Here is a 27,600-nt window from a genome sequence, read left to right as displayed (position 1 = left end):
TCCTTGTTCCTAATTGTATTATGTCAATTCCCACTTCCTATGATTGGCAAGCATATTAAAACATGCTTAAACGAAGGCGCACTTCGAACGACGCCTACAATTTGGCGACTCCACTGGAAATTTATCAAAACCTGGAAATTACGCAAAGTTTAGGCGGGGAATTGTACACCGTGTCACGGCTGATCTGCCGCACCACGGTGTGCAATGCCGTGACACGGTGCAGTTTTCCATCAAACGGTGCACTGTACCATGTCACAACAGTCAGCACCGTAACACGGTGCCAAGGATTTTGTTTAGTCAGTCTTTTTTTGGTCTTTGTGCATGCTTCTGTAGTCCGTATGTCTGGTTTGATGTCATGTCTAGTTGTATAGTCATAACACGTGTCCATAACCTCACTGTATCACTCACATGTTGGGTCAAATTCACACACTTTTCCGTTAGTCGTGCACCATTTCATGACCGTATTTTAGGGTGGTCTTGTCTCGACTTTTTTTTTGTTTTGTTTTTTTTTTGGAGTAAGTCGGATGGTATCCTCCCATACATATTTTAAGAAAGTAAAGCATATTTTGATTTTTTTTCTCTCTTTTCATGACAGGTCAAGGTTAAGTTTAGTCATTAAAGGTGTTCTTGTTTTGATGTCACAGCACTTGGTCATCAAGAAGCAGGGGTAGATTTTTACGGTTCTAGTAAATACCTTAATAACCTCTTATACCAAAGAGGCGTACAAGGAAACCACCTCAATTATCTTCTCAAAGTCCGTCTCCAGTCTACTTTCAACCAATGGCTGCTAAGGAGGATATTGAGAACATCAACATGACCATTGAGATGTTTTCTAACATGATGCAAACACTCACCACCAGAGTCAACACAATATAGCAAGACAATCAAAGCAATGTCACTGTCGCTGCTATGGACAAGATCAAAGAACAGATGAGTAAGAACTCTGAAGAGTTCACTTATGTGGAGTAACCTATCACCTCTTTGTCCATAAAGGAAAAACTTCCTACAAAGTTTTCCACTGCTGACATTCCCAAGTTCAAGCCTACCAAAAATCCGTTGTTCCACTTGAAGGCTTTTTCTGCGACGATGGCTCTTAAAGGATTAGATGTGACACTCTTCCCTACTGTGTTTCCTCTTTCCTTGGAGCATGCCTGTCTACTCTAGAATCTAAACATGTTGCGACCTGGGAGGATGTTACTTAAAGCTTCATGAACCGCTACAAGTGTAACATCCAAGCCAAGACTTCTGAACGTGAACTTTACATTCTCAAATAGAAGGAGAATGAAGGCTTCACTACTTATCTAAGCAGGTGGAGAAAACAGCTTCACTCTTAGTGGGTCCTCCCAAGGAAAAAGAGATGGTTCGCCTATTTATTGCAAATCTGACTTATAAGTACAAGCAACACTTGAAGTTTCTTCCTTTGAATACCTTCGAAGCTGTGTACGATATTGGGATCAATATCGAAGATGAACTGATGAAGACTGCAGGTAGCAACAATAATAACAACACTTGGAAAAACAAGAAGAATGACACTCCTTCTTCTTCATCTTCCGAGCTCAATAATGCTACCAACAATGTCAATGTTAATGATGTGCTAGCTCTTAATGCTCCCCCTCAAGGATTCCAAAGGCAAAGGAGGGTTTACACTCATTTGGGAATGACTTATGATGCTGCTTTTGATCACTTGCATAGTCAAGGACTTATTATGCCAATTGGACCTTTTCCAGAACCTCGACTAGAGAATAGAACTACTAGCTATAACCCCAATGCTCATTGCAAGTTTCATCAAGGCAAAGGTCATACTACTAAAAAGTGTTGGAGGTGGAAGGATGCAATCCAAGACATGATTGACGCTAATCAACTTCCTGTCCCTCCAGGGGGCAAAAAGCCCAATATTCAAACTTGTCCCCTTTCTTCTGCTTTGGCTATCATAGGAGATGAAGTCTCCTTTGATCCGTCAATACTCACTCAACCAGTGAATGAACCTGTGAATGTATTTGTATCCGTCTATCTCAAAGATATATCTTGTTCATCTCTTGGCACTAGTAAAGATGTTTGGGTAGACCTTGAGGTCAAGGTTCTCACCAAAAATGGACAGTTGCAACAGCCTAGTCCACCTCCACCACAATCACAACCAATAGTTTATCCCAACGACCCTGTGAACAACGATGTGATCAAAGCTTTTGGCCACCTCTCATGAGCATCGAAAGGCTTTAATGAATGCTCAGGAGAAAATAAGAGTTGATAATGATATGACTCCTCAAGGACTAGTCAACTTTCTCACTACTGAATTACTAAGTACCAGTAATCTAATTTCCTTCTCTAACAAGGATCTGCCCCCGGAAGGGGATCAACATAACAAGGCCTTACACCTCGCTGTGGTGTGTAGGCAGATGAATGTTCCTAAGAGCCCTGTTGATAATGGCTCTGCAAATGTATGCCCACTCTGTACTGCAAAGAAGTTTGGCATGAAAGATGAAGAATTGATCCCCTCTACTCAAGGGATTCATGGTTACGATAGTAGTCGTCGTCAAGTCGTGTGTACTATCATGCTAAAAATAACTACTGGGGCCATTTAACGTCGCAACATGTTTCAGGTGGTGGGCATTAAGGCTTCTTTCAATCTGTTGTTAGGTCGTCCTTAGCTTCATGAGTTAAAGACAATCCCATCGTTGTTGCACCAATAGGTGAAGGCTATAGTTGAAGGGGTCCCAATTACCATTGATGCCTCCCCCATGCGCATTAAAGTTATTGATACTCTCATCGTCCATGTCGAACATGACGAGGAAGATGAAGATCTCTGGGGGTTTTCGTTGGATGATGTTCTCATGATCAATAAATAGGAGAAGTGTCACCTCAACTTTGATCCTTATTCAAACACCCATGTCAATGCCATTATGAAGAAGCAAGGGCGTTTCTCTGGAATGACCCTTGGACTCAAAAAGAAAATAACTGAACTTTGGGGCCATCCTAGTGCACTTAAGAAGGATACCTTTGGCTTGGGAATCAAGCCAACAAAAGAAGATGCAAAACAAGCTATCCTGAAAATGAAGGCTCGAAATAATAATAGCTCTATGAAGACGGAAATGTCCATGGAGCCATATCCATTCACTCTCAATGCCTAGTATATCAACGAAGGGGAAAACTTCCCATGCTGTGAATTTCTTGAGCCTTTCATCCACGATGGGAAGCATGAGCCAGGTTTTGAGATGTTTCTTGATTGTGACTTCGTCGATGAAGGCGATGAGTCCAAGCTAGTCCAAGCTCCGATGATATGAACATTAATCTTCTTTTTTCACTATAAAAGAATGAACCCAAGCCTATCTGCAATGATGATTCTGAGCTCATTTAAGCTGTCATATAAAGAAAAGATTTTAACCCCTCTATGTTAATTGTCCCAGTTGATAATGTGTCATAAGGATGGCGCAAGACGGTGAAGATCTATACACCATGTGGAGAGAAGTTGGAGGTGACTGCTGGCGAAGGTCCTATGTTTGATGAGCCTGAGTCGTCTAATTTCAAGTCTGAGTCTAAATCTGTAGACGAGATTTTAGGATCGGAGGCCGACCCCCTTTCTGCTATAGAGTCTAATGTAGTTCCCCTTAATGCTGAGTCTCTTTTTAAGTATCCTCTTTCTATCTGAAGTAATTCCCACGAGGTCGCAGCTAACCTTGCCCTCCATAATGTAATGACCAATGAATTCAATGTAATGAGTACCATTACTTACGATGCGTGTCTTTCCCCTAACCCTGATCAATATTACTTTGTTAATGATAAAAATGACAAAGAAATAATAAAAGCAATGAAAGATCACGAAAATAAAACAGCAATCATCAAAGATACAGATGTAGTTAATATTTCCAATGATACGACTATGAAAGAAGTAAAAATTGGATTGACACTAAGTCAGGATGAACGCAAAGAGCTAGTTAACTTGCTTAGTGAATTTGTATTTGCTTGGTCATACCAAGATATGCCAGGAATTGACAGGGATATAGCTCAGCATACAAAACCACTCATTCCAGGTATGAAGCCTATCAAACAAAAGTTGCGCCGTATAAAACCCGATGCGGCTCTCAAAATCAACGAAGAAATCATAAAGCAATTGGCTGCAGGTTTCATCAAAGTATCCAAGTATCCAAAATGGATATCTAATGTGGTTCTAGTTCCGAAGAAGGATGAAAGGGTCAAAATGTATGCTGATTACAGGGACCTTAATATGGTAAGCCCGAAAGACGGATTCCCTCTACCTCACATTGACATTCTGGTTGATAACACAGCAAACCATGCACTCCTATCATACATGGACGGCTACGCCGGATATAATCAAGTATTAATGGCCGAGGAAGACATGGAGAAAACCACATTGAGAACACAATTGCCATTTTCTATGCTAATCGGGCCTTATTAATTGCCATTTCATAGAACCTGTGAGAGAATATACATTCCATTCATCCATTCACTATTTGTGAATGATCCATGCATTTTACAACGATAAACAAGTAACAATGCATAAACAGGCGTGAACTAGTAACTAATCTAGGTGGTTAATCCTATTAACACGCCTAATTAAAACTAGTAAAATTTGTTTTAACCGGTTATTATCAAATTTTGTCAAATTAAATTTTGCCAATGCCGCTCAAAGTCGAGGCCTAGCCTTCAAATTTATTAAAATAATTAAAACAAATTAGATTAATAAAATAATTAAAACGACAATTTTTAAGCAAAAATACGTAGTCCAAAGTGTCTAAGTGCCTACCACTAAGACATGGAGTGCTCACATTACGCACAACCGTTTGATGCTCAATGAACGTGGGAGTGGGCCCGATGTCGCTAAGAGTTACACCGCCCACATCAGCGAACTTTCACACATCAATAACGTGGCCCTTGATGGCCATGTTGAACGAATTCATTGCACTACATTGCTTCGCAAGCAACGTCTACGCATATCCCTAATTACACGACGCATGCACCAAGTCCCAAGCGAAGCACCATGTGCTCGTGCCCCCACACCCGCGCCACATCAGCCCCAAGCACCACGCAACACAGCACACACGCACGCACGCACATGGCAGCGTGTTATTGCTGTGATTTTGTCGTTGTGCTACTGCTTGCGGCCGTGCGCACCAGCCACGACTTGGCTGCATGTACAGGGTATGGAAGCCCCTTTGCATCCACATGCGGGTTGCTATGCAGCCCGGCTAGCCAAGGGCGCTTATGCCATGTTTTGGGTGCCATAATTATTAATTTAAATTAATTTTAGAACTAATTCATATGAGATAAATTAGAAAAATTTAAACAAGTCTAACTTAAATAAACGAGCGTGGCTCCGATACTGCTGTTGCGGTTTGGTATGTCAAACTTACCGCGGAAATGACCCCGACCCAAAGAACCACTCACAATTAATAAATCCATAAAGCATAACAAACAAACATAAAAGGATAAAATAGGAATTTACCTTTAACGAGTGCTTCGCTCGACCTAATGGGCTCTTACTTAAAAGCTTTAGCTCCGAAAATACCGAGCCTCCAACGGTATACACCCACAAAGGACGAACACCGACTTTTTAGGTCCGCTACCTCTAAGTTAGCAAGGTCCGACCAAAACCCATGTGCTAATGAAGTTTAAGAGTTTTTGCCAAAATGCAGTGTTATTTTTAACTCCCACTCAAGCACTTTTCTCCAAAACCCAACTTGGGTATTTATAGAGAAAAGTGGAAGTGAGAATTTCAATCCCATCAATGTGGGATCATGAAATTCAACAATTTAATTTTAAGCTAAAATAAATTAAATAGGCTAGCAAGTAATAAATCAACAAGTGTCTTTGTTGTATGTAAAGAGAAGTGAGGACCACTTGGAGAGGAGGGGACCATACTTGCTCCCCACTCCTTCCTCTCCTTGTGCCACTTGTCCTCACACAAACACATTCCCTTCACATGCTTCCCCAATGACCCGCCCTAACACTCGACCCAGCCTAGCCCCGCACACGCGAGCTGCTAGCTATAGCCTTTTCGGCCCAGCATGCCCACGCACATGTGTGCGGGGTGCTGCTGCCGATGGGCGCTGCTAGCAAGCCACGCACATGTGCGGGCTACTAGCAGTGGCGCGCGCCAGCCAGCCACGCAATGCTTGCGGGCTGCTGGCCGGGGGTCGCTAGTAAGCCTCGCACATGGTGCGGGCTGCTAGCTTGCTTAATCCCCTAGCACTTGGGATTCTGATGCTAGGGGTATTTAGTCATTGTTGATTTATTACTAATTTTGTCGTCTCGTCGTTTACTATTTTTTACTTGACTTCCGACGCTCGGTTTCGACGCTCTAAGCTCGAATTTCCGACGTCTAAATATTTAACACTCGGGCGACGAATTAATTAATTTTTTTTTGAATTAATTCGTCGAGTCGGTTTGTATATTTTCTAGGGAGTGACCCGAAAGGTTCAATCAAGATTAAGCTGTAATATTGATTATACATTAATATTACTGATCTGAAGCGGCCTCCACCCAGGCATTCCGATCACTTTACCTTACTGAATATATTACCTTTCTAATAATTTTGAAACCGATATCAGAATAATACACTTGTTCGAAAGACACCATTCCTTTCATGCATAGCTAAGAAAGAAGCACAAAAAACAATGGAAGACCTTCATGTCGGTATACGTGGAACGCATATGAATGCTACAATATTAGTCAAAAAGATTCAACGACAAGGTTATTAATTTACTACTATGGAGAGAGATTGTCACGAATACATCAAGAAATGTATGAAGTTCAAGTCTACGCATATTTGCAACACGTTCTACTTTCGCTTCTCTACATATAAACTTTCCCATGGCTTTTCTCTACTTGGGGTCGACATCATTAGAAAGATAACACCACCAGGACAAGGGGGACATGAGTTCATCCTTGTAGCAATCAACTATTTCACTAAATGGGTCAAAGCTGCCTCATATGCTAAGCTCATAGCAAAACATGTAGCTCAATTGATTAGGAAAAGTATCATATGCCGCTATAGGGTACCTCATGAGATGATCAATAATAATGGGACGCATTTCCAAGCCGAGTGCGCAGAACCATTAAAGATATATCATATCAAGCACCACAGATCATCACCTTACAGGCCACAAAAAAATGGAGCGGTCGAACCGACCAACAAGAATGTATAAACTATCATCGAAAAGATGACGGAAAATTACAAGGATTGGCCAAGTAAGCTACATTTCGCCCTTTGGGGTTATCAAACCTCTGTTCGTACATCAATGGGGGATACCCCTTTCTCTTTGGTATATGTATTTGAAGCTGTACAACCAATAGAGCTCAAAATCCCTTCTCTCTGAATTGCATTAGAAAGCCAACTAGATCAAGTCGACTGGATTAGAGTAAGATATGATGAACTAGTCTTGCTTGAGGAAAAACGATTGGCAGCTTTGCATAATGTCCAAACCTACCAACAACGTACGACGTAACATTTCAATAAAAAAGTCAAGACTAGGAACATCAAGGAAGGTGACTTGGTGCTTAAAGCACTTTGCAAAAATGTGTTGGATCCAAGAGGAAAATTTAGACCAAACTGGTCAGGTCCGTACATTGTTAAATCCATTTTCTCTGGCAGAGCGGCACAATTGGTAAACATGGATGGCAACGGTTTCCACAATTTAACCAACTTGGATCAACTCTAGAAATTTTACGCCTAGTTGCATGGGTTCATCACCCGATAGAGCTACGTTTAGCCTGATTCCTTTTCAATGATACGTAGGCAACCTCTCAAGGGGGCCTGGCCACTTTAAAAAAATAAAATCTTTCCTCCGTCGATCAAGTACAACACACAAAACAGCAAAATGGAACTATATCAAGAAAATGATACATTGCGCCAGTTCAGCATCCACAGCGCCACGACAGCCGCCACCGTCGCACAGAAAAACACCCCGTGGCAAGGAAAAAAAGAAATAAATAAAAATAAAATTGATGTCGTGCCACGTCAGCATCCACCATGCCGCGGGAATGTTTATCGTGTCATAGTAGTTTTTATCGTGGCACGGTGGATTTCCAGCACAAAAAAAAAAAAAAACCCTGCGTCACGTTATTTTCCAGCATGACGCGGCGGATTTTTCCGTGGCACGGCAAAACTTGACTTGTTCGGCGATTGTTATTATTCTTCCATTGCGTTAGACTTCTTGACTCAGATATATAAAAAATAAAAATAAAACATAAAATAAATAGTCATTGTAATTTTAAGGCAAAAATAAATATGCTACTTTTATTGAAATAAATGTGACTACAGTTATTGGCATCATGCGTATTATTTTAAAATTAAAAATTATAAAGCAAAACAATATTGATCTAATCCTTCTTCACTTTAGGAACCTCCTTCTCTTTCAACTAGGTCGGCCTTCACCATTAATGTGTCTTTTGTAGCCCGAACCATCACACCCCTAGTTCAGCTTTCACCCCTTTCACCTTTCTTAGAATTCTTCGATTGCTTCTCTCTATAAACCATCTTTTCCTTACCCTTTACTTTCACATAATTCTTTTTTTTAGGCATTATAAAAGTCTTAAACATAATTCCTTGTGTTCTCGGACCTAGACGTTCTTTAGGAGGTGCCTTCTTACTTCCAAGACGTCCCTTCACATCAAAAGTGTGTGATTTGACTTGATCCCTTCTACTTCTAGAATTCAACCATGACTTGTATGCACTAGACAAGGGAGGAGGAGCTTGGTTACTCGCAGAAACGGTTAACTAAGGTCTTCTAATCCAATAAGTCTCGTACTTATGAACGTTACTTTATAGCAACAATACTTCACGAGGACTATTAATATAGCGTGGAACTACTTGTTCAAGTCCATATTGTCGCATTAATCGAGAAGGACAATAAAAAGTCAACTTTGAAATGCTAGGAACGCGACAATACGGGGGTATCATTTGTGCCGACCATCCTAGTAAGCCTCCACCATGGCACCACCCACCGAATGGAAAATTCTCTCTTTGCAAAGAAGACCTTCCAATCATCATATGACATGTTTGTAGAGTAATTCTTCTTCCTACGGACCAGATCATTGGGGCCATATTTTTCAATATCGTCGGGGGCTTCAAAAAGTTCTAAACGCTCCATCAAAAAAAAAAAAAAAAAAAAAAAAAAAATCAGTTGAAAAAAAAATGAAGAAAACCACCGTGCCACGACAGAATGCACCGTGTCACAATAGACATGCACCGTGACACGGTGACTGCAATGTGTCACAGGGGCTAATTGGAGCGCATTTTTACCTGTAACAGTACTAGAGAGGCCTTCCTGATGGCTTTCCGGTTAGCTTTTGCTTTGTCAAGGCCGCGCAAAGTTTCTTCATGGCAAGTAGGCGTAGGAGATCTCCCTAATTCAACATGTTCAAGCACTGACGCTAAACAAGCATGTACTACCCTATCGTTTGCAAATAAAAGCTTGCTAAACATGAAAAAAATATAAGCCCTTCTACGGTATACATGATAAGACTCAGAGATAGGACGGTTGAAATACAATTTTGCAAGCTTTTCTAAATCTACTTCATTACCACACACAATTTTATTTAAATCTGGATCTGTCAGATTCAGATGGCTTTCAAAGTCTTGGTAATAATACTCACGCAGGGTAGGCATTGCAATGAGATTTCTGGCAGGAAAACCAAATATGCCACCAAATTCCTCTGGCAGGGGACAGATTTTATCATAATCAAATTTGAAACAATGTCTTTCTGGACTCCAATAATCTAAAGCTGCCCTAAGATAATCATGTTCAATTGCTACATGCCTCAAGGATAATAAGCCACTGACATGAAACAATTCCAACTCTCTTTTGTCAGCATTAGACAAAGAATAAGACTAGTCGCGCAATGTATGATCAAAATTCTGAGACATTATTATTGAAATATGAAATTCTAATTATTTTATGTTACGTAATTATGCTTATCACAAATAAACTGGTCCTCTTTTATAGCCAAAACGCTTGGAAATACTCTAAATCTATCTTTCTATGCGCGCAAACTACACCGCAGCAGAATCAGACCATGACACGGGAAATTCCACCGTGTCACGGAAATCAGTGCCGCGACAGGGTATGCTTTGCCATGACACTTTGTACACTGCCGTGTTGCGGTGCCCACGCGTCTTCATATTTTTATCCTTTACCTATTTTTATCTAGATTTTTATTGTTTTGCCTTCACCGTTTATCTGTTTTTCAAGAGATTAATTCCTGATAAATTCTCCTTTTAATTTTTTTAAATTTTTTAATTTTATTCTTTATTATTATTTTATTTTTTATTTCTATTTTTTCTTATTTTGGGAAGTTATAAAACTTGTCCCATTTTCATGTTTATTTTTATTTTATTTTTCTTTTTATTTTGGGGATTTGTAAAACTTGTCCCATTTTCTTTTATATTTCTATTTTTTCTTTTGGGGAAATCGTAAAATTTGTCCCATTTTTCACTATCTTTTTTCTTTTGGGGAAGGTCGTTACCTGCAGACACCTAAAATTGTCTCCCAAAAACCAAACCCGATGATGAACAACCTTTCACCGTCACTATTGGTCGGGTTCAGTATTTAATCCCGAGAGTGCTTAAAAAATCGTATTTGTTCAAAATCAATTTTTGAATAATCCATGGATCAGTCTTGATGTTTAGTCAAAGCATAGTTTTTTTTTTAATATCAGCCCAAACCTTTTTTTTATTTTATTGTTTTATTATTTATTTTGGGCCAAACCTTTTATATTATTTACTTATTTTCTTATTTTATCCCAAACCTTTTATATTATTTACTTATTTTCTTATTTTAGCCCAAATAAAAATAATAAATCAGAAATGGCCCGAAATTATCAATTGGCACTTAAAATGCTGAACGAAATTAGGGTTAACGATGAATCTAGACAGAAAAAGGGACCGAGACTCCCGCGCCACGACATTTGTGCACCGTGTCACGGGAAACTGTCCCGTCTGACGATGGGATTCCCCATGACACGGAGCACCTGCTGTGACACGGGGGTTTCCGTGTCATTTTCGCGTAAACCCTCACTACTATAAAAAGCTTGTTTTTTGGATGGTTTTTAAGTCTTTTTTCGTCGCTAAAAAGCGTCGAAAAAAAATTTTCTCGACGCTTCTAAAAAAGCGTCGAGAATCCGTGAGTTGAGAATTTTGAGGGACACAAAAAAGCGTCGAGAATTTCGACGCTATTTTGTGTCTAAACTAATATACGAAGTGTCAGAAAATACTAATTTCGCGCATTATAGTTTTTATAGTTTTTTGTGTCTAAACTAACATACGAAGTGTCAGAAAATACTTTTTATAGTTTTTTAGTGACGCTTTTACATGTCCACATACTCAAATTTAGCGACTATTTTTGTAGTCTTGCGTTTATTCGTGTCAGCCTATGGTATGGCGTGAAACTTTTAAAATATGAAAATATGCAAAATATGTAGACATTAAAAAGCGTCTAAATTTTTTTTTCCTTTTATTAAATTATTACCATCATACATACAATAGTTATTTAAATTTATCATAAATTAAATTAATAACATTAAAACTAAAGTAAACAAATATTCTATATAACTAGATCAGATTACAAAAAAAAAATAAAAAAATAATAATAATAATTAATCAACAATAATAAGAGTACATAGTTAATTAAATCACCAAATTTATAAACGAAAACATCAACACAATTAATTATAAAAAAAAAAGTCGCATATTATAATAGCTTGTCCCTAAATAAATACATCACTAATATAATTAAGATATTCACACACACATACACACACAAGCTTATAATTCTGTCTTTCCATTGCTAGCAACCACCACATACGAAGATAAATCAGCAATCAAATGAGGAGAACAACCAAATACTAAGGTACCACCAACGGGCTGTCCATGATTATCCACTACAACGCCCGAATTATCAACTAGTAGAAGCACCTTCTTATTTTTTGACAAAAATTTGAGACAAGAAATAGCGGCCGTGTTAGGCAGAACAACATGAATTGTAAATACCAGAATTACCAGATGGGTTTTTGTATCTAGTTGATCTGCAATCAAATACCAGTGTACCACCAACTCAGCAACTGATCTGCATGGATCTGCAATTGTTACAGCCTATGAAAATTTCAAATCAACATGCCTTGTAATACTAGACATCAAACTATAAGCATTATCAGTCCTTAAAATCAATGAATCATCAAGCCACGCCATACTCTTCACACCATCAATACACGACATTTACTTCAAAACCACGAACAACCCACGTTTCCCATCGACCTCTCGATCATGCTTACTACTGCTTGAATTCAGCTCAATGAACACCACTTTGTTCCCCATTGCCACCACAAAGAGGTAGGCACCATTATTATCCACTCCCCTAGAACTGAATTCCTTAACCCTCGCGCCATTCGATCTAACCCCGCCACCGAACTTTTTCATAAGTCTCCCACCTACACTACTACCACTATTGTTAACTCCCTGTTCATTAATCCAATTAGAATTTCTAGATTCAGTACTACAAACCCTTCTAGCAACAACATTAACACCCTTAAGAATCCCTAACTTTTTCACAGGTTATAACAATTGCAGATCAACTAGAAACAAAAACCCATCAGATAGAACCAAAATTCTACCAATTTGATTAACAACATGAATTGAATTAATACCAGAATGGCTGATACTAAAACATCATATGTAATTTGTTTGCATTCTGATGCATTTGAAGCACAATAATCCTATAAGATTATTAACAACTTAAAATAGCCATTTCATTCACCAATTGTAAATACGCTTTAAGCATACAAGAACTCAAGAGTGAACTTGGTTGTATGAAAGACCAAACACATATTAAAATCAGATTACTCTAATAAACAACAACTTAATAGTTAAGTATAAATGTATCAAATCTTATTTTAAGATCTAAAATTTAGTTCTAAACTTCAGATCTGAAATTCAGCACTGAATTTAGTTCTGAAATTCATCTCTGAATTCAATTCTAAAATTCAGCTCATAATTCAGTTCTGAAATTCAGCTCTGTATTCAGAACTGAAATTTAGCTCTGAATTCAGTTGTTAAATTCAGCTCTAATTCAATTCTGAAATTCAGAGCTGGATTTAGTTCTAGATTTCATCTTAGTATTCAGTTTAAGGGTAACGTAGATAATGAGCCGAGGCAAGCATGGATTCCTCTGCTTACCTCAGTCCAAAGCTTAGAAACTAAAGGCACTTCACTAGGCTTAAGCTATGGCAACAAGATGGAGCCAATATTAATTAATTATAAACCCCCTAAATAATTCATAATCAATAAGCCTTTTGGTCCAAGATAATATAACCATCAATATGAGCCATGCAATTATAAGACTTTTTGTCTACAATAATGTTTTCAACCATAGAGCAAAGCAAGCAAATGTTTATAAAATTAAACAGCTCAAACCAGCTTCTAATGAATGAGTAGAACCATCAATATGAGCCATGCAATTATAAGAATTTTGGTCTACAATAACATTTTCAACCGAAGAGAAAAACAAGCAAATGTCTATATATAAAAGGACACAACTCAAACTAGCTTCTAATGAATGTGGAGGAAATTATAATGCGGAAAAAAAAAATTACCAATGAACAAAGATATCATGTCTCTTAAGCAAGTTTGAGATTACTCATGGTTCATAAAGATATCACGTCTCATTATGACTTTAGCAAAGCCATAAAGATTTCAGAAAACCAAGTCAATCTAGTTCTAGGTCAATCTATTTTTCATCAGACTAATAAAGCAATTACACAACTCAATACTTACCATGCAAAGAAATACTTCATCAAATATAAATAGGGACTCTAGCATCTAAGCACAACACATGTTATAAAGAGAAATGCAACTTTGTTACCTAGTGGTTTGCCATTTCTAAGAATTTAGGTGTTTTCTTTAGAAGAATTGGAGATCTATTCCCTTGACGAACTGCACCTACAATCTCAGAAAACTGTCCAACAAGTGCATTAAGAAGAAAATTATTGTGTCCGACTAGTAATCACCTCTCATAGTATTCTACATAAAATGTGACATAGATTTGCTACATTATTAAAATATTAACTAGCTAAAACAAAAGTCTAATAAACGAAAGTTTAATAATGCAAGCTAAGATACAGAGGTTATACAATGTAACTTTTAGGGGAAAAAATGTATAAACAATATCTTCCATCTATCCTTTATCAATATTGTTACTCAAAATTTTCACAAAAAAAGATAATTCAAATTTCAAGGAAAATAAAGAGTAATGCAGAGCTATATACCTTCAAATCTGTAACGACACCTAAGGTGCAGCCCTTTGGTATCATCACCTATGAGAGAAAGTGTACATCAATATAGCACAATTATAAATCTAAAACATTACATCAACTATCATAACAAAGAAACTGCATACTACTCAAAAGTTGCCTCAATGTAGCCCACACATAAATCACACAGCATCAATTTAAGAATTGAGATAATAAAAGAAGAAAAAGGGAGAGAAAGAGACATAAAGCTAGTTAAGAACAAAGCTAATGCGTCTCTTTGCAAATATATTTAATAATTCTTAATCCACTTACTGGTCAAAGAGAAAACCATCTTACATTAATCGAGAAAGAACAATTGAATCCCTTATCTTATACTCTGTAATGTAATAGAAGGTTCACAATATATGTTGCAATTTTGGGTTGGCTTGTAAGAAACGGTAAGCTCAAGTTTTTCAACAAAAAAGACTTCCACTTTAATAGGTTCAATAAACTAGCCTGAAATTATGATATTCTTCTTCCTTGAGTCCTTGTTCATCACATCTACATAGCATTCTAGCAAGACAATACTTTGAACATAATCCGCTAACTCGGCTTAAATAACTTCTAAGCAATATTTTCCATTTGTTTCAAAGTCATCCCCTAATGTCTCAGGATTCAAAAACATACTAAAAACCTTTCATTATTGTCAATTTGGTTTCAAATTATTATCGGAAAAAATTAATGCAAATTCATATAAATTTGCAAACTTTTAGAATTTAAAAAGAAAAAATATTTTAAATTACATTTTTACCTTAAAACTGTAAAAAAGAACCTCAAAATTTTTTAACACAATAAAAAAATAAAAAAATAAAAAAAAAAACATAAAAAAAAAAAAAAACACAGATTGTTCTTAAGTAATAGCAGGTGAGTAGCCAACTCAAAATGGTGCTTCGCTCAAACATAGAATAAAAGAAGGCTAATTTTTCCAGAATTTTATTAGAACAGTAGCACAAAATTGAACTCAATAATATGTATAAACAAATCCTAAAATATCAATTGCTCTTGAATCAAACCCATTTCAGACCAAAATTTCGTGAAATTATTGTAAAATAAAATCTATAAACAAGCTATAGGACTCAAATCGAAGAAAAACTGAAGCCCAAAAAGAAAGGATGTACCTCAATTTTATCGGCAAAGAGAGGACGAAATTAAATACCATTAAAGGCCGGCGGGAAGACAAAATTAGGCAAGAAAAATTATTGATGAGCATTGCAACGGGAACGAATTGAAGATCTGACATTGAAATCCATGATTTTCTGAATCACTTTGTAGAATTTTGTAAGATATAGGAGAGATGAATAGTTAGGGTTAAGAAGTGAGACCTCAGAGAAGTGAGAAGGGTTTTCAAGTTTAGTACTGTGGGCAGTTTTGTTATTTCCGAAATTTTAAAACCGTACGTGGGTAGAGCCAATTAAACTCACGAGCCCTGCACGTGTTGTTCTCGACGCTTATTTATGTCGAAAATCAATCTAGGCGTCGAGAAAACACGCATATTGTATTTACCACCTGACGCCTTGACCAAGCGTCGAGGCTAAAGCGTCGAGAAAACACTCATTTTGTAGTAGTGCCTTAACGTGTTTTCTCCCCGTTAACTAAATATTTCCCGCGTCACACAGTTTTACACCGTGTCACAAGAATGTTTTCCGTCTGAAGGTGGGATTTCCCATGTCACGATACACTTTGTCGTGTCACGGTATTCTTTTTTAGGGTTTTTATCTTTTTAGGGTTCAGTGTGTTCCCTCAGCACATTTTTTCTATAAATACCCCCTCATTTCTTATGTACGGGGCATCAATTATATCTCTATTTTTCTCTCTTCTATGCTCCAGCCAAAACACTAGCCTACCCTTCTTCTTTCAAAATTCCTTCTTCAAGCACTCCAAGGACTTCAAACTTTACTCGTTGTTCTATCCTTAAGCCAAGGCGTGAAAGGTAGAACTGTTCGAGGGTTTGGCCCCAAATCAATTCTATTTAATTTAATTTAATTATTGTTCTATTATTATTTCCTTGAAGTTACTAACTCGTTTATTATTTTATAGTTGCAAGCAAACAGAATCAAAGCAATAATTATGTTCCTTTTATTTCTATTATTTTTCTAACGATTTTATATTGTTGGAATTATTGTTAAATTGCTTCTAATATTAATGTTTATTCTATTATTTTTCTGATCACCATATTGAAATATGAAATTCTAATTATTTTATGTTTCGTAATTATGCATATCACGATTATACTAGTCCTATTTTATAGCTAAAACGCTCGAAAATACTCAGAATTTATCTTTCTTTACGCTTAAACCACACCGTTGCAGAATACACGCACCGTGACACGGGATTTACCACCGTGTCACGGGAGTTTTTGCCGCGACATAGTAGCTTTTGCCGTGACACGGTGTACAATGTCGTGTCGCGGTGGCCACGCGTTTTTTTTTTTTTTTTTTATCCTTTTCCTATTTTTATCCGGATTTTTATTGTTTTATCTTCACCCTTTATCTTGTAATTCTGTTTTTCGAGAGATTAATTCTTAATAAAATTCTCATTTTTTTATATTATTATTTTTTTTATGTTATTTTTATCTTTATTATTTTATTTTATTATATTATTCTTGTTTCTATTTATCTTCATTATTTATTATTTTAGTTTATTATTTACTCATATTTCTATTATTATTATTTTCTTTCTTTGGGGAAGTTGTAAACCTTGTCCCGTTTCCATACTTATTTATTTTGGAGGAGTTGCAAAACTTTTCCCTTTTTTCTTTTCTTTTTATTTCTTTTTTCTTTTGGGGAAAGTCAGTACCCTCCACTTATGTTTTTTTTTTGCGTCATTCATAAATACACAATCACAAACGATGAGTCTTAAGCACTTACACACACTAATAAATACATAAACTTTGAATAATGTACAAAATGAGTCGTGATGCATAAGCAGTGTCAAGTGTCACCAACTAAAGTACAAATAAAGACCCTCGATAAAAAATCTGTAGAACTAGAAGAGTGAGGATCAGTGTCATCTTCAGCCTCCGAATACGGGAACGGTGAGCCAAAGAGTCCCTCCATCATCTGGGTATGAAGAATAGTATCCCTCCTAGTCCCTATAGCTCAAGTAGCAGACAAACTCAAAGCAGGACCTGTCCAACTGGAAAACGGTGTAGACGGACTCACTGAGGTAAGAAGCGTCGATGGAGGCGTCGTCTTAGACAATGGAACTGAAAAAAAGCCCTACACCGGTGGAGGAAGCGCCCCAAACAATGGAATTGAGTATAAAACCCTAGTCTGCAAGAGTAATGACAAGCCTGAACTCTTGCTGTAAAGCCTGGGAAGATGAAGGCCGCTGCCAATGACCTTGAAAGTTCTAGAGTGGCTGAGAAGACTGAGGCTGCTGCCACTGAGCCTCCTGAAACGGTTGAGAAGTCTGAGGCTTCCGCTGAGACTGAGAATGCCGACGAACCTCAGGAGATCGTCTGCCGCAACTAGGCTCTCCCTCGTCCGAGCCTTTGTGCCTCGAGCACGAGCAAGACCTCCGTCGCTCCTAAAAGACACAAAAATGAAAAGATGTCAATAGTGCAAGATAGAACAAATGGTAAATATTAAAAAAAAAAAAAAAAAAAAAAAAAGTGAATATACCTAGAGAACATTGCCAAAACCGCCCAGACAACTCGCACCACGTCGAAGCTTGATGATGTAGTACTTCAAATTGTAACCAAAATTCATGAATCCCATCATCTCTGGGTGCGTAGGCTGATAACAAAGCAAAGAAAAATCAGTAACAAGCGGTATTAAAAAGAATGAATATTGTGTCAAAAAGCTTACCAGTTCAAACACATCAAGTAGAGACTCATATGCCTGTCTGAAACCCTCTGGCGCGTCAGTAATATGTGTTGGGGTTTGGTAAGTCCAACTTACTGCGAAAACTACCCCGACCCAAAGAACCACTCGCAATTAATAAAATCATAAAGCATAACAAATAAACATAAAAGGATAAAATCGAAATTTACCTTTGACGCGTGCTTCTCCCGACCTAATGGGCTCTTACTTGAAAGCTTTAGCTCCGAAAATATCAAGCCTCCAACGGTATCCACCCACAAAGGACGAACACCGACTTTTTAGGTCCACTACCTTGGAGTTAGCAAGGTCCAACCAAAACATAAGTGTTAATGGAGTTTAAGAGTTTTTGCCAAAATGCAATGCTCTTTTTAACTCCCACTCAAGCACTTTTCTCCTAAACCAAACTTAGGTATTTATAGAGAAAAGTGGGACTGAGAATTTCAATCCCATCAATGTGGGATCATGAAATTACACAATTTAATTTAAAGCTAAAATAAATTAAATAGGCAAGCAAGTAATAAATCAACAAGTTTCTTTGTTGTATGTAAAGAGAAGTGAGGACTACTTGGAGAGGAGGGGACCATACTTGCTCCCCACTCCTTTCTCTCCTTGTGTCACTTGTCCTCACACAAACACACTCCCTTCACATGCTTCCCCAATGAACCTCCCTAACACTCGGCCCAGCTTAGCCCCGCACACGCGGGCTGCTAGCTGCAGCCTTCTCGGCCCAGCACGCCCACGCACATATGTACGGGGTCACTACAAGAAAATAACCTTTTCATAGCGATTATTTTAACCTTTAGTATTGATTGTAATTGCAACAAAAAGCTTTCCCAACGAATAGTCATTCGATATAATATCCCTCGTTGCCTTAGCCTTTAGTACTTGTTTTCAACATATCTGGGGTTGAACTCAATAATCGATACGAAAAACTACATCCAATCGTGGTGATTATTGTAGCGATTATAATCGCTATAATTGTTGAACTATTTTCTTCCAAAAAAAAAAAATACATATGATCTTTACAAAATTCGAACATGCAACCTCACACTCTTATATTAAATGTTTCACCAATTAATTATGACATATTTATGTATTCTCTATCAAACAATATCTATATATCTAGCGTAGAAAAGACTTTTTGTATTAATTTTTGGGATTTAGTGGCGATTGTAAATGATACGATTTCTCATAATTTTATAAATGTGCAAAAATAGTGTGGATATGTATTATTATGTTTTCCGTATCAATTTTATATGGGAAAACCATGGCGATTGTAAAATGACATGATTTCCTTAATTATTTCAATAACATACTTGCATATTGTAGCGAATGTATAATCGCTACAAAAAGACAATTTTCTAGTAGTGGGTGCTACTGTCGATGGGAGTTGCTAGCAAGCCACGCACATGTGCGGGATGCTAGCAGTGGCGCGCGCTAGCAAGCCACACAATGCTTGCGGGCAGCTGGCTGTGGCTCGCTAGCAAGCCTTGCACATGGTGCGGGCTGCTAGCTTGCCTAATCCCCTAGCACTCGGGATTCCGATGCTAGGGGTATTTTAGTCATTGTTGATTTATTACTAATTTTTCCGTCTGGTCTTTTACTATTTCTGACTCGACTTCCAACGCTCAGTTTTGATGCTCTAAGCTTGAATTTCCGAGGTATAAATATTTAACACTTGGGAGATGAATTAATTTTTTTCTAGGGTGTAACCCGGAGGGTTCAGTCAAGATTAAGCTGTAATATTAATTATACATTAATATTACTGATCGGAAGCGGCCTCCACCCAGACATTCCGATAACTTGACCTTAGTTAATATTTTAGCTTTCTAATAATTCTGAACCCGCTATCAAAATAATACACTTGTTCGAAAGACACCATTCCTTTCAATCTCCCACTTGTCCTTCCGGACAAGTGAGCATTTAGAGTATAGCCCCTTTCCTATGTCTCTTCATGAACTACAAGGTAAGATTATTTCGTCATCCTTATTACGTCCAGAAGTGTTTCTCGATTCCGAGTCCGACTGTCACTAAACAGATGATTTCTAAAATCCATCCGAGCACGGCCATGCATTTTTACTGTCTCGCTCTACGAGAGGCATTTTATACAACAAAGACATCTTCCCTATTTTAGTAGCGGGATATTCCTAGTCTTGTAATGTAGCTCCTCTTACTAAGAGGACCTAGCCGCTCGAGTGTTGCAGTTATAATCCCCTATTACGGCAGACGTTTGACAACATCAAAGCGGACTAGTACTCAAATAAGAGAACTCACAATACTCATGGTCAAGGAAATAGGTTCCGATAGACATAATGAGAAGTATTCTTATGAAGATTTTAGATCTCTTAATGTATTCTCATAGGTCTATCCATTATGGTTCTAAACCAATACCTGTGCAAATGATTTATGACAATCATGTCCTCGTAGCACAAGAAACAGTGTTATAAATCAGACTACACACTAATCTCAATTGGTCATTAATCATCCAACGTTTAAATGACCTCGATTAGGAATAATTTTCGATTATAGTATTCAATGTTAACTTAATAGGTGTTTCCTTACAAAGACTGGTCTTGATACACTATTTTGAATATTCCAAGAATCGAATGGACTCATTATTTAATCCTAAACCACTATTAAATAGCTAACGGAGTAATAAAATATTGCATGAAATTTATATTACTCAAAAACTAGAATAATTTTTCTTAGTGTCTTACATTAAATGTTCAAAATTTAACTAAAACACTAAACAGGGAAATCAAAGCTAGTCTCTTACATGCCTGATTCCCATTGCCTCAACATGCTTGTTGTGCTTCACTTGAGGCAAAGGTTTAGTAAGTGGATCGGCTACATTGTCATCTGTTCAACCACTACTACAAAAAGCGTGTTTTTTGGATGCTTTTTAGACCTTTTTTTGACGCTAAAAAGCGTCGCAAAAATGTTTCTCGACGTTAGTAAAAAGCGTCGAGAATGCTTGAGTCGAGAATTATTGAGGACACAAAAAAGCTTTAAGAATATCGACGCTTTTATGTGTCCCAAGTTATATACGAAGTGTCGAAAATACTTATTTCGCGCATTATTTAAAATTTGTGTAATTTTTTAGCGACGCTTTTACATGTCCACATACTCAACTTTAGTGACGCTTTTTGTTGTCTAGTGTTTATTCGTGTCAGTCTATGGTATGGCGGGAAACACTTGAAATATGAAAATGTGCTAAATATGTTGACATTAAAAAGCGTCTAGAATTTTAATTATAGTATTTTTTTTTTACTTTTTTTTCCTTATTATTAAATTATTAGCATTAAACTAAATTAATAACATTAAACAATAATCAACAATAATAAGAGTACGTAGTTAATTACCAAATTGATAAAAGAAAACATCAACACAATTAATAAAAATAAAATTAAAACGTCGCTTTTTTTTTTAGGGCAAGCCGTGGGAAAAATATATTAATGACGATCAATTTCCGCCAAAGTCAATAAACTTTGAGGAAAAGGACCTAAACATACAAATTCGTCACAACCTCTAGTCTCCCATCTAGCGACATTATGAGCTAGAGTATTACCCGACCACTTTACATGAGAAATTAAAAACGAACTAAAACTAGAAGAAAGCCTACTGTAGGGAATATTTCAAGCATTATCCCTAGCTTAAACCCCACTGTGATCATACACTAAAGTACGGTGGCGTCCAAATGGAAGGAAGATAGAGAAAAAGAGTCGCCAACAAGTTTTAGGAACTTGTAAATCGTTTACATGGTGAAGGTTACACCCCTAAACGATACAGGAGATCGTCAACTCAAATAGGTCTAGAACCATGATTGGTAGTTCGGGGATGAAGGTAAAAATCCGACCTAAAAGAGATTGAACATGCCCTAATAATAGACCTCTACTTTATTCTGATCGTATTCATGTGCGCTTTCTGACTAACATACAATCAATAGGATTACCCCTAAACCTGTTTATTTATGTTGGTTGAATATTAATGCGCAAATAAACTATTATTGGTGATCACTTGAATTATAATCATATTAACCCTAAATAAAATTATTAATAATCTTATTAAGCGTGATTACAAGTACCAATTCCCTTTAAACATGCATAAAAGGTATGATCAAGCAATAACAATAAAAAACAAGCAACATAATAATCCTAAGAATAAAAATAACCATAATAATAATCATAATAATTAAAATTATAATAATCATAATAATAAAAATAATAAGTATAATAATCATCATAACAATAATTATGACAATTATAATCATAAATCATAAAAATAATCATAATCATGTTAAAGCAAGATCCTAGGCATGATACTAACAAAATTAATAACAAACCCTAGCATGTCACTACACATTAAAAATCAAAACTTTAACCCTAACATGATACTCACAATCATAAATATTAGGAAGAATATAAAATGCATCATACTTTTAATCATAATTGATATTAGGATGTTTTATTTGTTACCGTAAACATGACACTAGGAAGATCAAAACGCCCTAACATGACGCTAGGAATCATAATAACAACCTAAGCATGATTTCTACATCATAATAACAATAAAATCAATTAAAGCATTTACTTGGATGTCTCATTCCTCTTTCTAATAACAAAATACACATGTTAGTAACTTCAAGGAAAATAATAATCAAACAATTAAATTAAATAATTGAAATAGATATTTGGGACCAAACCCTCATAAATAAAAACCTTTCACGTCTAGGACGATGGCAACATCGAACTGTGCTATATGTTTCTAGGTCTTGTGAATGCGGAATTTTGTATGAAGGTTGGTTTAAAAAAGTGAGAAAGAAAGCTTTAATGATCGAGGGAATTAATAGGTCGTTGGTCTACTAACCCTAATCAAATTAACAATTTATAATACCTAAACTACCCTAATACGAGTATAGGGGTAAGTAAAGGGTCGAACCCAAAAGGAGTAAGTGTATCAATCTATGCTAATTAGACTACTAGGAAAGCTTGTGAGGTAAAGAAAGGTTCAACTAAACACTACTAAGAGCAAATAACTAAAACTAGGGAAAGTGGAGTCCAATTACATCAATGCATTCAACAACATCAAACAATTAGATGAAAATGACCTCAATTAGGACGATTAACACATTTAACTTACTCTCGCGCAATTAAGCATGTTAATAATCCTACTAAACTAATTCACTCTCGTGTAACTAGCCTAGCAAAGCTATGGAAGAATTTAGACCCTCAAACAACTCACTTTCGCACAATTGATTGAAAGCACGATTAAGAACATAGAATCAATTAGCTAGAAAGATTCTAATCCATAAAAGCATCATCCATACACAATAATCAAGAAAAAATTCCATACTAACCACAATCAATCATTAAACTAATTAACATAACCTTCATCCATTTCCCTATAACAAACCTAAACTAACATGGTGAACAAAAACAAGGAAAACAAGGTAAAATAATAATAAAAGCAAGAATCAACCACTAAACTAATTAATCTAATCAAATAAACAAATAAATAAGCAAAAACAATAATAAATGAAAGCAATAAAGGTGAGAGAAAGTTATGAAGACTCATTGAATTTATGAGAGGAAAAATCCACAAATTTGCTTCTTCAAAATCCCAAAAACTCCATGAAAAATCCAAGCTTTCTCTCTCTAAACTACTCCTAAACTAGAGAGAGAAACTCCTAATCTAACCCTAAGAGAGAGAAGCTCTCCTAAACTAACTAAGAAAAAATAGCATAATAGATCCCCCCCTTTTTACAAAGAGTCCCGTCTATATATATGTGGCTCCACCAAAAGAAAGAGACTTGGACAACAAGGCGCAAATAAATCGTAAACCCAGTCGTGCGCGCCCGCACATGAGTCCTGTGCGCCCGCACACAATGTGTATGCGCCCTCTCATCGTAGTGTGCGGCCGCAACTTTGTGGGTACGGGGAAAATAAGTGCGCCCGCACATGAGTCATGCGCGCCCGCGCAAAGGTGTGTGCGCCCGCACAGCGGTCGCGCATAGGGTCGCGCAAACTCTCTGGTTTTGCTCTGTTTCTTCAGTCTGGCTGTGCGGGTTCTGACAGGGCTGCGCGCCCGCACAGCCTCACATGTGCGCCCGCGCATAAGTCGCACAGCACCCCGCGCACAATAGATAACTTGGCTTCTTGATATCCTCTTTCTTTCGGCGCATAATTCCTACAAAACCAAAGCATGGAGATCAAAATAAAAACAAAGAAAATAAGATAAATTAAATAAATTAAGAAAATAAGCTAAAAACTATTAAAAACCACTTAAATACTCGAAATCAAGATAAAAGACGAGAATAAGAGAACAAAGAAATAAAGGACAAAAAGGGTTAAATTATTGGAAAAATAAGCCGAAAAACGACTCAATAAACACTCTAAAAAGTGGCATAAAAGTCACTTATCAAACTCCCCCAAACTAACCTTTTGCTCGTCCTCGAGCAAATTAACATGAAACACGAAAGAAGGAGAATGATTTATTCAAGCAAAGCTAGAACACTTAAGGAGACAAGAATGTACACTAACTCACTTTCACGGTCACTTTTAGCAACTAATGACAAGTCCTTTAAACCCCTAGATCGCCCTAGAGGACGAGTGTGCTCTCGTGAGGGTGTCCTAAGAGTTCAACCCACAACTCTAAATGAAAACCAAGGCAAGGCAATAAAAAGAAAAGAAAAAGAAACATAAAACGAGAAAGAAAAACACAAGTTCATATTTGGACAAGAGATTGGAACAAACATCGATGGATGCAAACCTTTCTAAATAGACAAATGTATGCACGTTCCAAGATGTCAATGGTTGATTGAAACATAACATATGCTAAGCATAGAGAACTAATGAGGACTCAATCCACCCTAGCCCCAACCAATCGGGCCGCGTTCTCTCCACTAGCTTCAAATCAACCCTTAAGCTAGCTTCTCATGATTCCACGAAGGAATCGGAAAAAGATAAAGAAATGAAAAACTTTGAGAAGGTAATCCCGACATCTCAACTATGCATACTCTCTCCATAGGTTTGAAATCTATCCCTCCACCGTTCTTTGACCTAACCCCACTAAAGTCTAAGGGACTTTTATTAGGTTGTAACGTAAGGCTAAGGGTTAAGGCGGGGTAAAATTTTGAAAATTTTGGTGATATTTCCTAAGTGAAGCAAAAGAGTGGCCTACTCTCAAAAACAAGCTCAAGAATTCACAAAATATCAAACAAAAATACCAATAATGCCATCTCCCCCAAGCTTACTCAACACTAACACACAATATATACAAAAAAAAAATGAAGGAACGCTCCCCCCCAAGCTTGAACGAAGCATTGTCCTCAATGCTTAAACAAGGGAAGAAAACGAAACCAAATTAAAATATATTATTGTTTTTTTTTGTTTTTTTTTTTTTTTATTTTTTTCAATTTTTTTTTTTTTTTTTTTTTTTTTTTTTTTGTATGTGTCCTTGCCTTTTTCTAACCATGGACGGCTTTTTCTTGAAACTTCATTTGATTTTCTTGAATTGCATCTTTCTTCTCGAACTTTTTGCATATTCTTTTCAAGCTCAACTTTCAAATACCGTACTTAAACCAATTCACAAAGTTTTCTTGATCATGATCAACACTCTCAAAACTCAAACCACACATGCCTATGCTTCACTAACTAAAAGGGTTGGTAAACATAGGCCATTGGGTTTGTAATGTGGTTTAAACAAGAGCGGGAAACATTAGGCTCAAATTGGTTAATAAGTAGGTTGATGCAAAATAGAAAATCAAATTTGTAACAAAATAAAAAGAAGATAAAAAAAAATGAGAAAAGGTGCCCTTTTCCTCCCCTAGAGAGGCCCGGTCACGATCTTGGGAGCTAGAGGTCAAAACAAGGATTAAGACATGCATAGTCAAGGATCCTAAATAGCCGCTCAACAAGGTGATGAAGGCTAGAACAAATGAAGCTCACAAGGGATTATAACCAAACAAATACCAATCAAGGGTTTCAAATCCACTATAGAGAGCAACTCCATCTTACCACATTCCCGTGAACTAAGGCTTCATGGACCCCTAAAAGTTCTTAAACCGGCTACCTTAGCATATAGTATCCTAGAGTCAACCAATGACACTCTCAAACTGTGCATACATTTACCACTTAGGAAGAAAAACATTCAAGGATTCAAGTCCCAAAACAAAATGTCCAATATAAGAACAAACAAAACACATTTTGCCAAAATTACCTTGAAAATAAACCAAAATCTTTTTGAAATTTTCAAAATATAAGAAAAGACATGAAAATGCATATACTCAAGTGCATGGCATAAACGAATCAACATCCCACAAAACATGATAGGATACCCTCCCCCAAGCTTGAATGAGACAATATACTCAAACATAAACCAAATAAAACATGGGAGGGGAAAAGAAAGAAATCAACCCAACAAACCAACACATGTCCAACGAGTCACCAACCATTAGAGAAAGAGCTAAGAAAGATGTTACCGGATATTGGTGGGTGTAATTTCCCGCAAATGAACCAATTTAACCTTTCAAAGCCGATTTTCCTCTTGAATTGAATCTCGATTTCCATTTGCTAGCAAAAATAGGCATCAAACTTCCTTGATTCTTGATCCAAACCAATGCATAAGTGTATATCAAGTTATGTACCTAGCAAAAGGACACACAAACATTTCCATGAGATAAAATTTAATCTAAAAAGAAAAGAAAATGAAAGCAATAAAAGCCTCGGGTTACTTCCCGAGAAAGGCTTGTTTAACGTCCAAGCGAGACCGCTCTAGTAAATAATATTGCAACGAACGCAAGAGCTTATCAAATGCACTACTACACATCTCATATGATAACAAGTAGGCAAATGAAGGGAGGAGGACGTGCAACAAGATTGTTTCACGTAAATGAGGAGGAAGATGCCAAAAGAAAGAAGAAAAATCAAAAGAAAAATCGAGAAAATAAGAAGAGAAAGAAGAAGAAAAATAAGGAAAAGAATAAAAAGGCAAAACCTCCTCAAAATCTTTTTGGGTGGCATAATCACCCATTTCCTCAATGATGGGAGGATGAGAAGGAAAAGTCTCATCAAACAAGAGAGGGTCCTCAATAGGCTCTAAGACAAAAGAGGGGAGGAACATAGGATAGTAGGGGATGTGGTCAAATTTCCTTGAGAAAGGGACATGAGGAAGGGGAGGAGAAACAATGGTCTCACAAAGCCTCACATCACCAATGAGGGCATTAAAATCAATCATTGAATCCCCAAAAGAACACTCTTGACTCTCATCTCCCTCAAACAAAAACTCTCCAATAGAAACAACCTCATCCTCCTCTCTATCACAACGACGAACAACAACTTCCTCAAGATCCTCGAAGCCTAGAGTCTTTAAACCATGCATGAAAGGATAAAGGTTTCTCTCAAATTCATCCCTTTCCCATGAAGCATTGCCAATGAACTCTTTCAAGAGGCTATAATGATTTGTTACACCTTCGATGAACATA

General features: G+C 37.0%; 1 protein-coding gene across 9 annotated transcripts; it reads right to left on the bottom strand.

The window, feature by feature from the left end:
• Positions 1 to 11,299: 11,299 nt before the first annotated feature.
• On the bottom strand, positions 11,300 to 15,628 carry LOC145640974 (uncharacterized). Of its 9 annotated transcripts, none has more exons than XR_014115051.1 (4): positions 15,414 to 15,628; positions 14,272 to 14,319; positions 13,869 to 13,961; positions 11,300 to 12,103 (listed from the first exon to the last, which is right to left on the bottom strand). XR_014115051.1 is itself a non-coding variant. In XM_081692192.1 (3 exons), exons 1-3 carry the CDS (start codon positions 15,533 to 15,535, stop codon positions 11,777 to 11,779), a joined length of 459 nt encoding a protein of 152 aa, XP_081548318.1. In that variant the 5' UTR covers positions 15,536 to 15,628; the 3' UTR covers positions 11,300 to 11,776. The 9 variants fall into 9 exon arrangements, 1 of the variants encoding a protein (XP_081548318.1); XR_014115052.1 differs by having other exon boundaries at positions 11,300 to 12,087; XR_014115058.1 differs by having other exon boundaries at positions 11,300 to 11,929.
• Between the last annotated feature and the right edge of the window lie 11,972 nt (positions 15,629 to 27,600).

Source organism: Chenopodium album, chromosome 7 (genome assembly GCF_948465745.1).
Source record: "Chenopodium album chromosome 7, dcCheAlbu1.1, whole genome shotgun sequence".
NCBI classification, from domain to species: domain Eukaryota; kingdom Viridiplantae; phylum Streptophyta; class Magnoliopsida; order Caryophyllales; family Amaranthaceae; genus Chenopodium; species Chenopodium album.
Note: the sequence above shows the minus strand (reverse complement) of the source record. Positions and strands in the feature narration are given on the sequence as shown.

Coding starts and splice junctions, on each gene's coding strand:
- LOC145640974 (XM_081692192.1), bottom strand. CDS start 15,535: ATGTCAGATCTTCAATTCGTTCCCGTTGCAATGCTCATCAATAATTTT. Junction 14,320..15,451: donor CTTCCCGCCGGCCTTTAATG/GTATTTAATTTC, acceptor TTTCTCTCATAG/GTGATGATACCAAAGGGCTG. Junction 12,104..14,271: donor GTGTCGTTACAGATTTGAAG/GTATATAGCTCT, acceptor AAATTTTCATAG/GCTGTAACAATTGCAGATCC.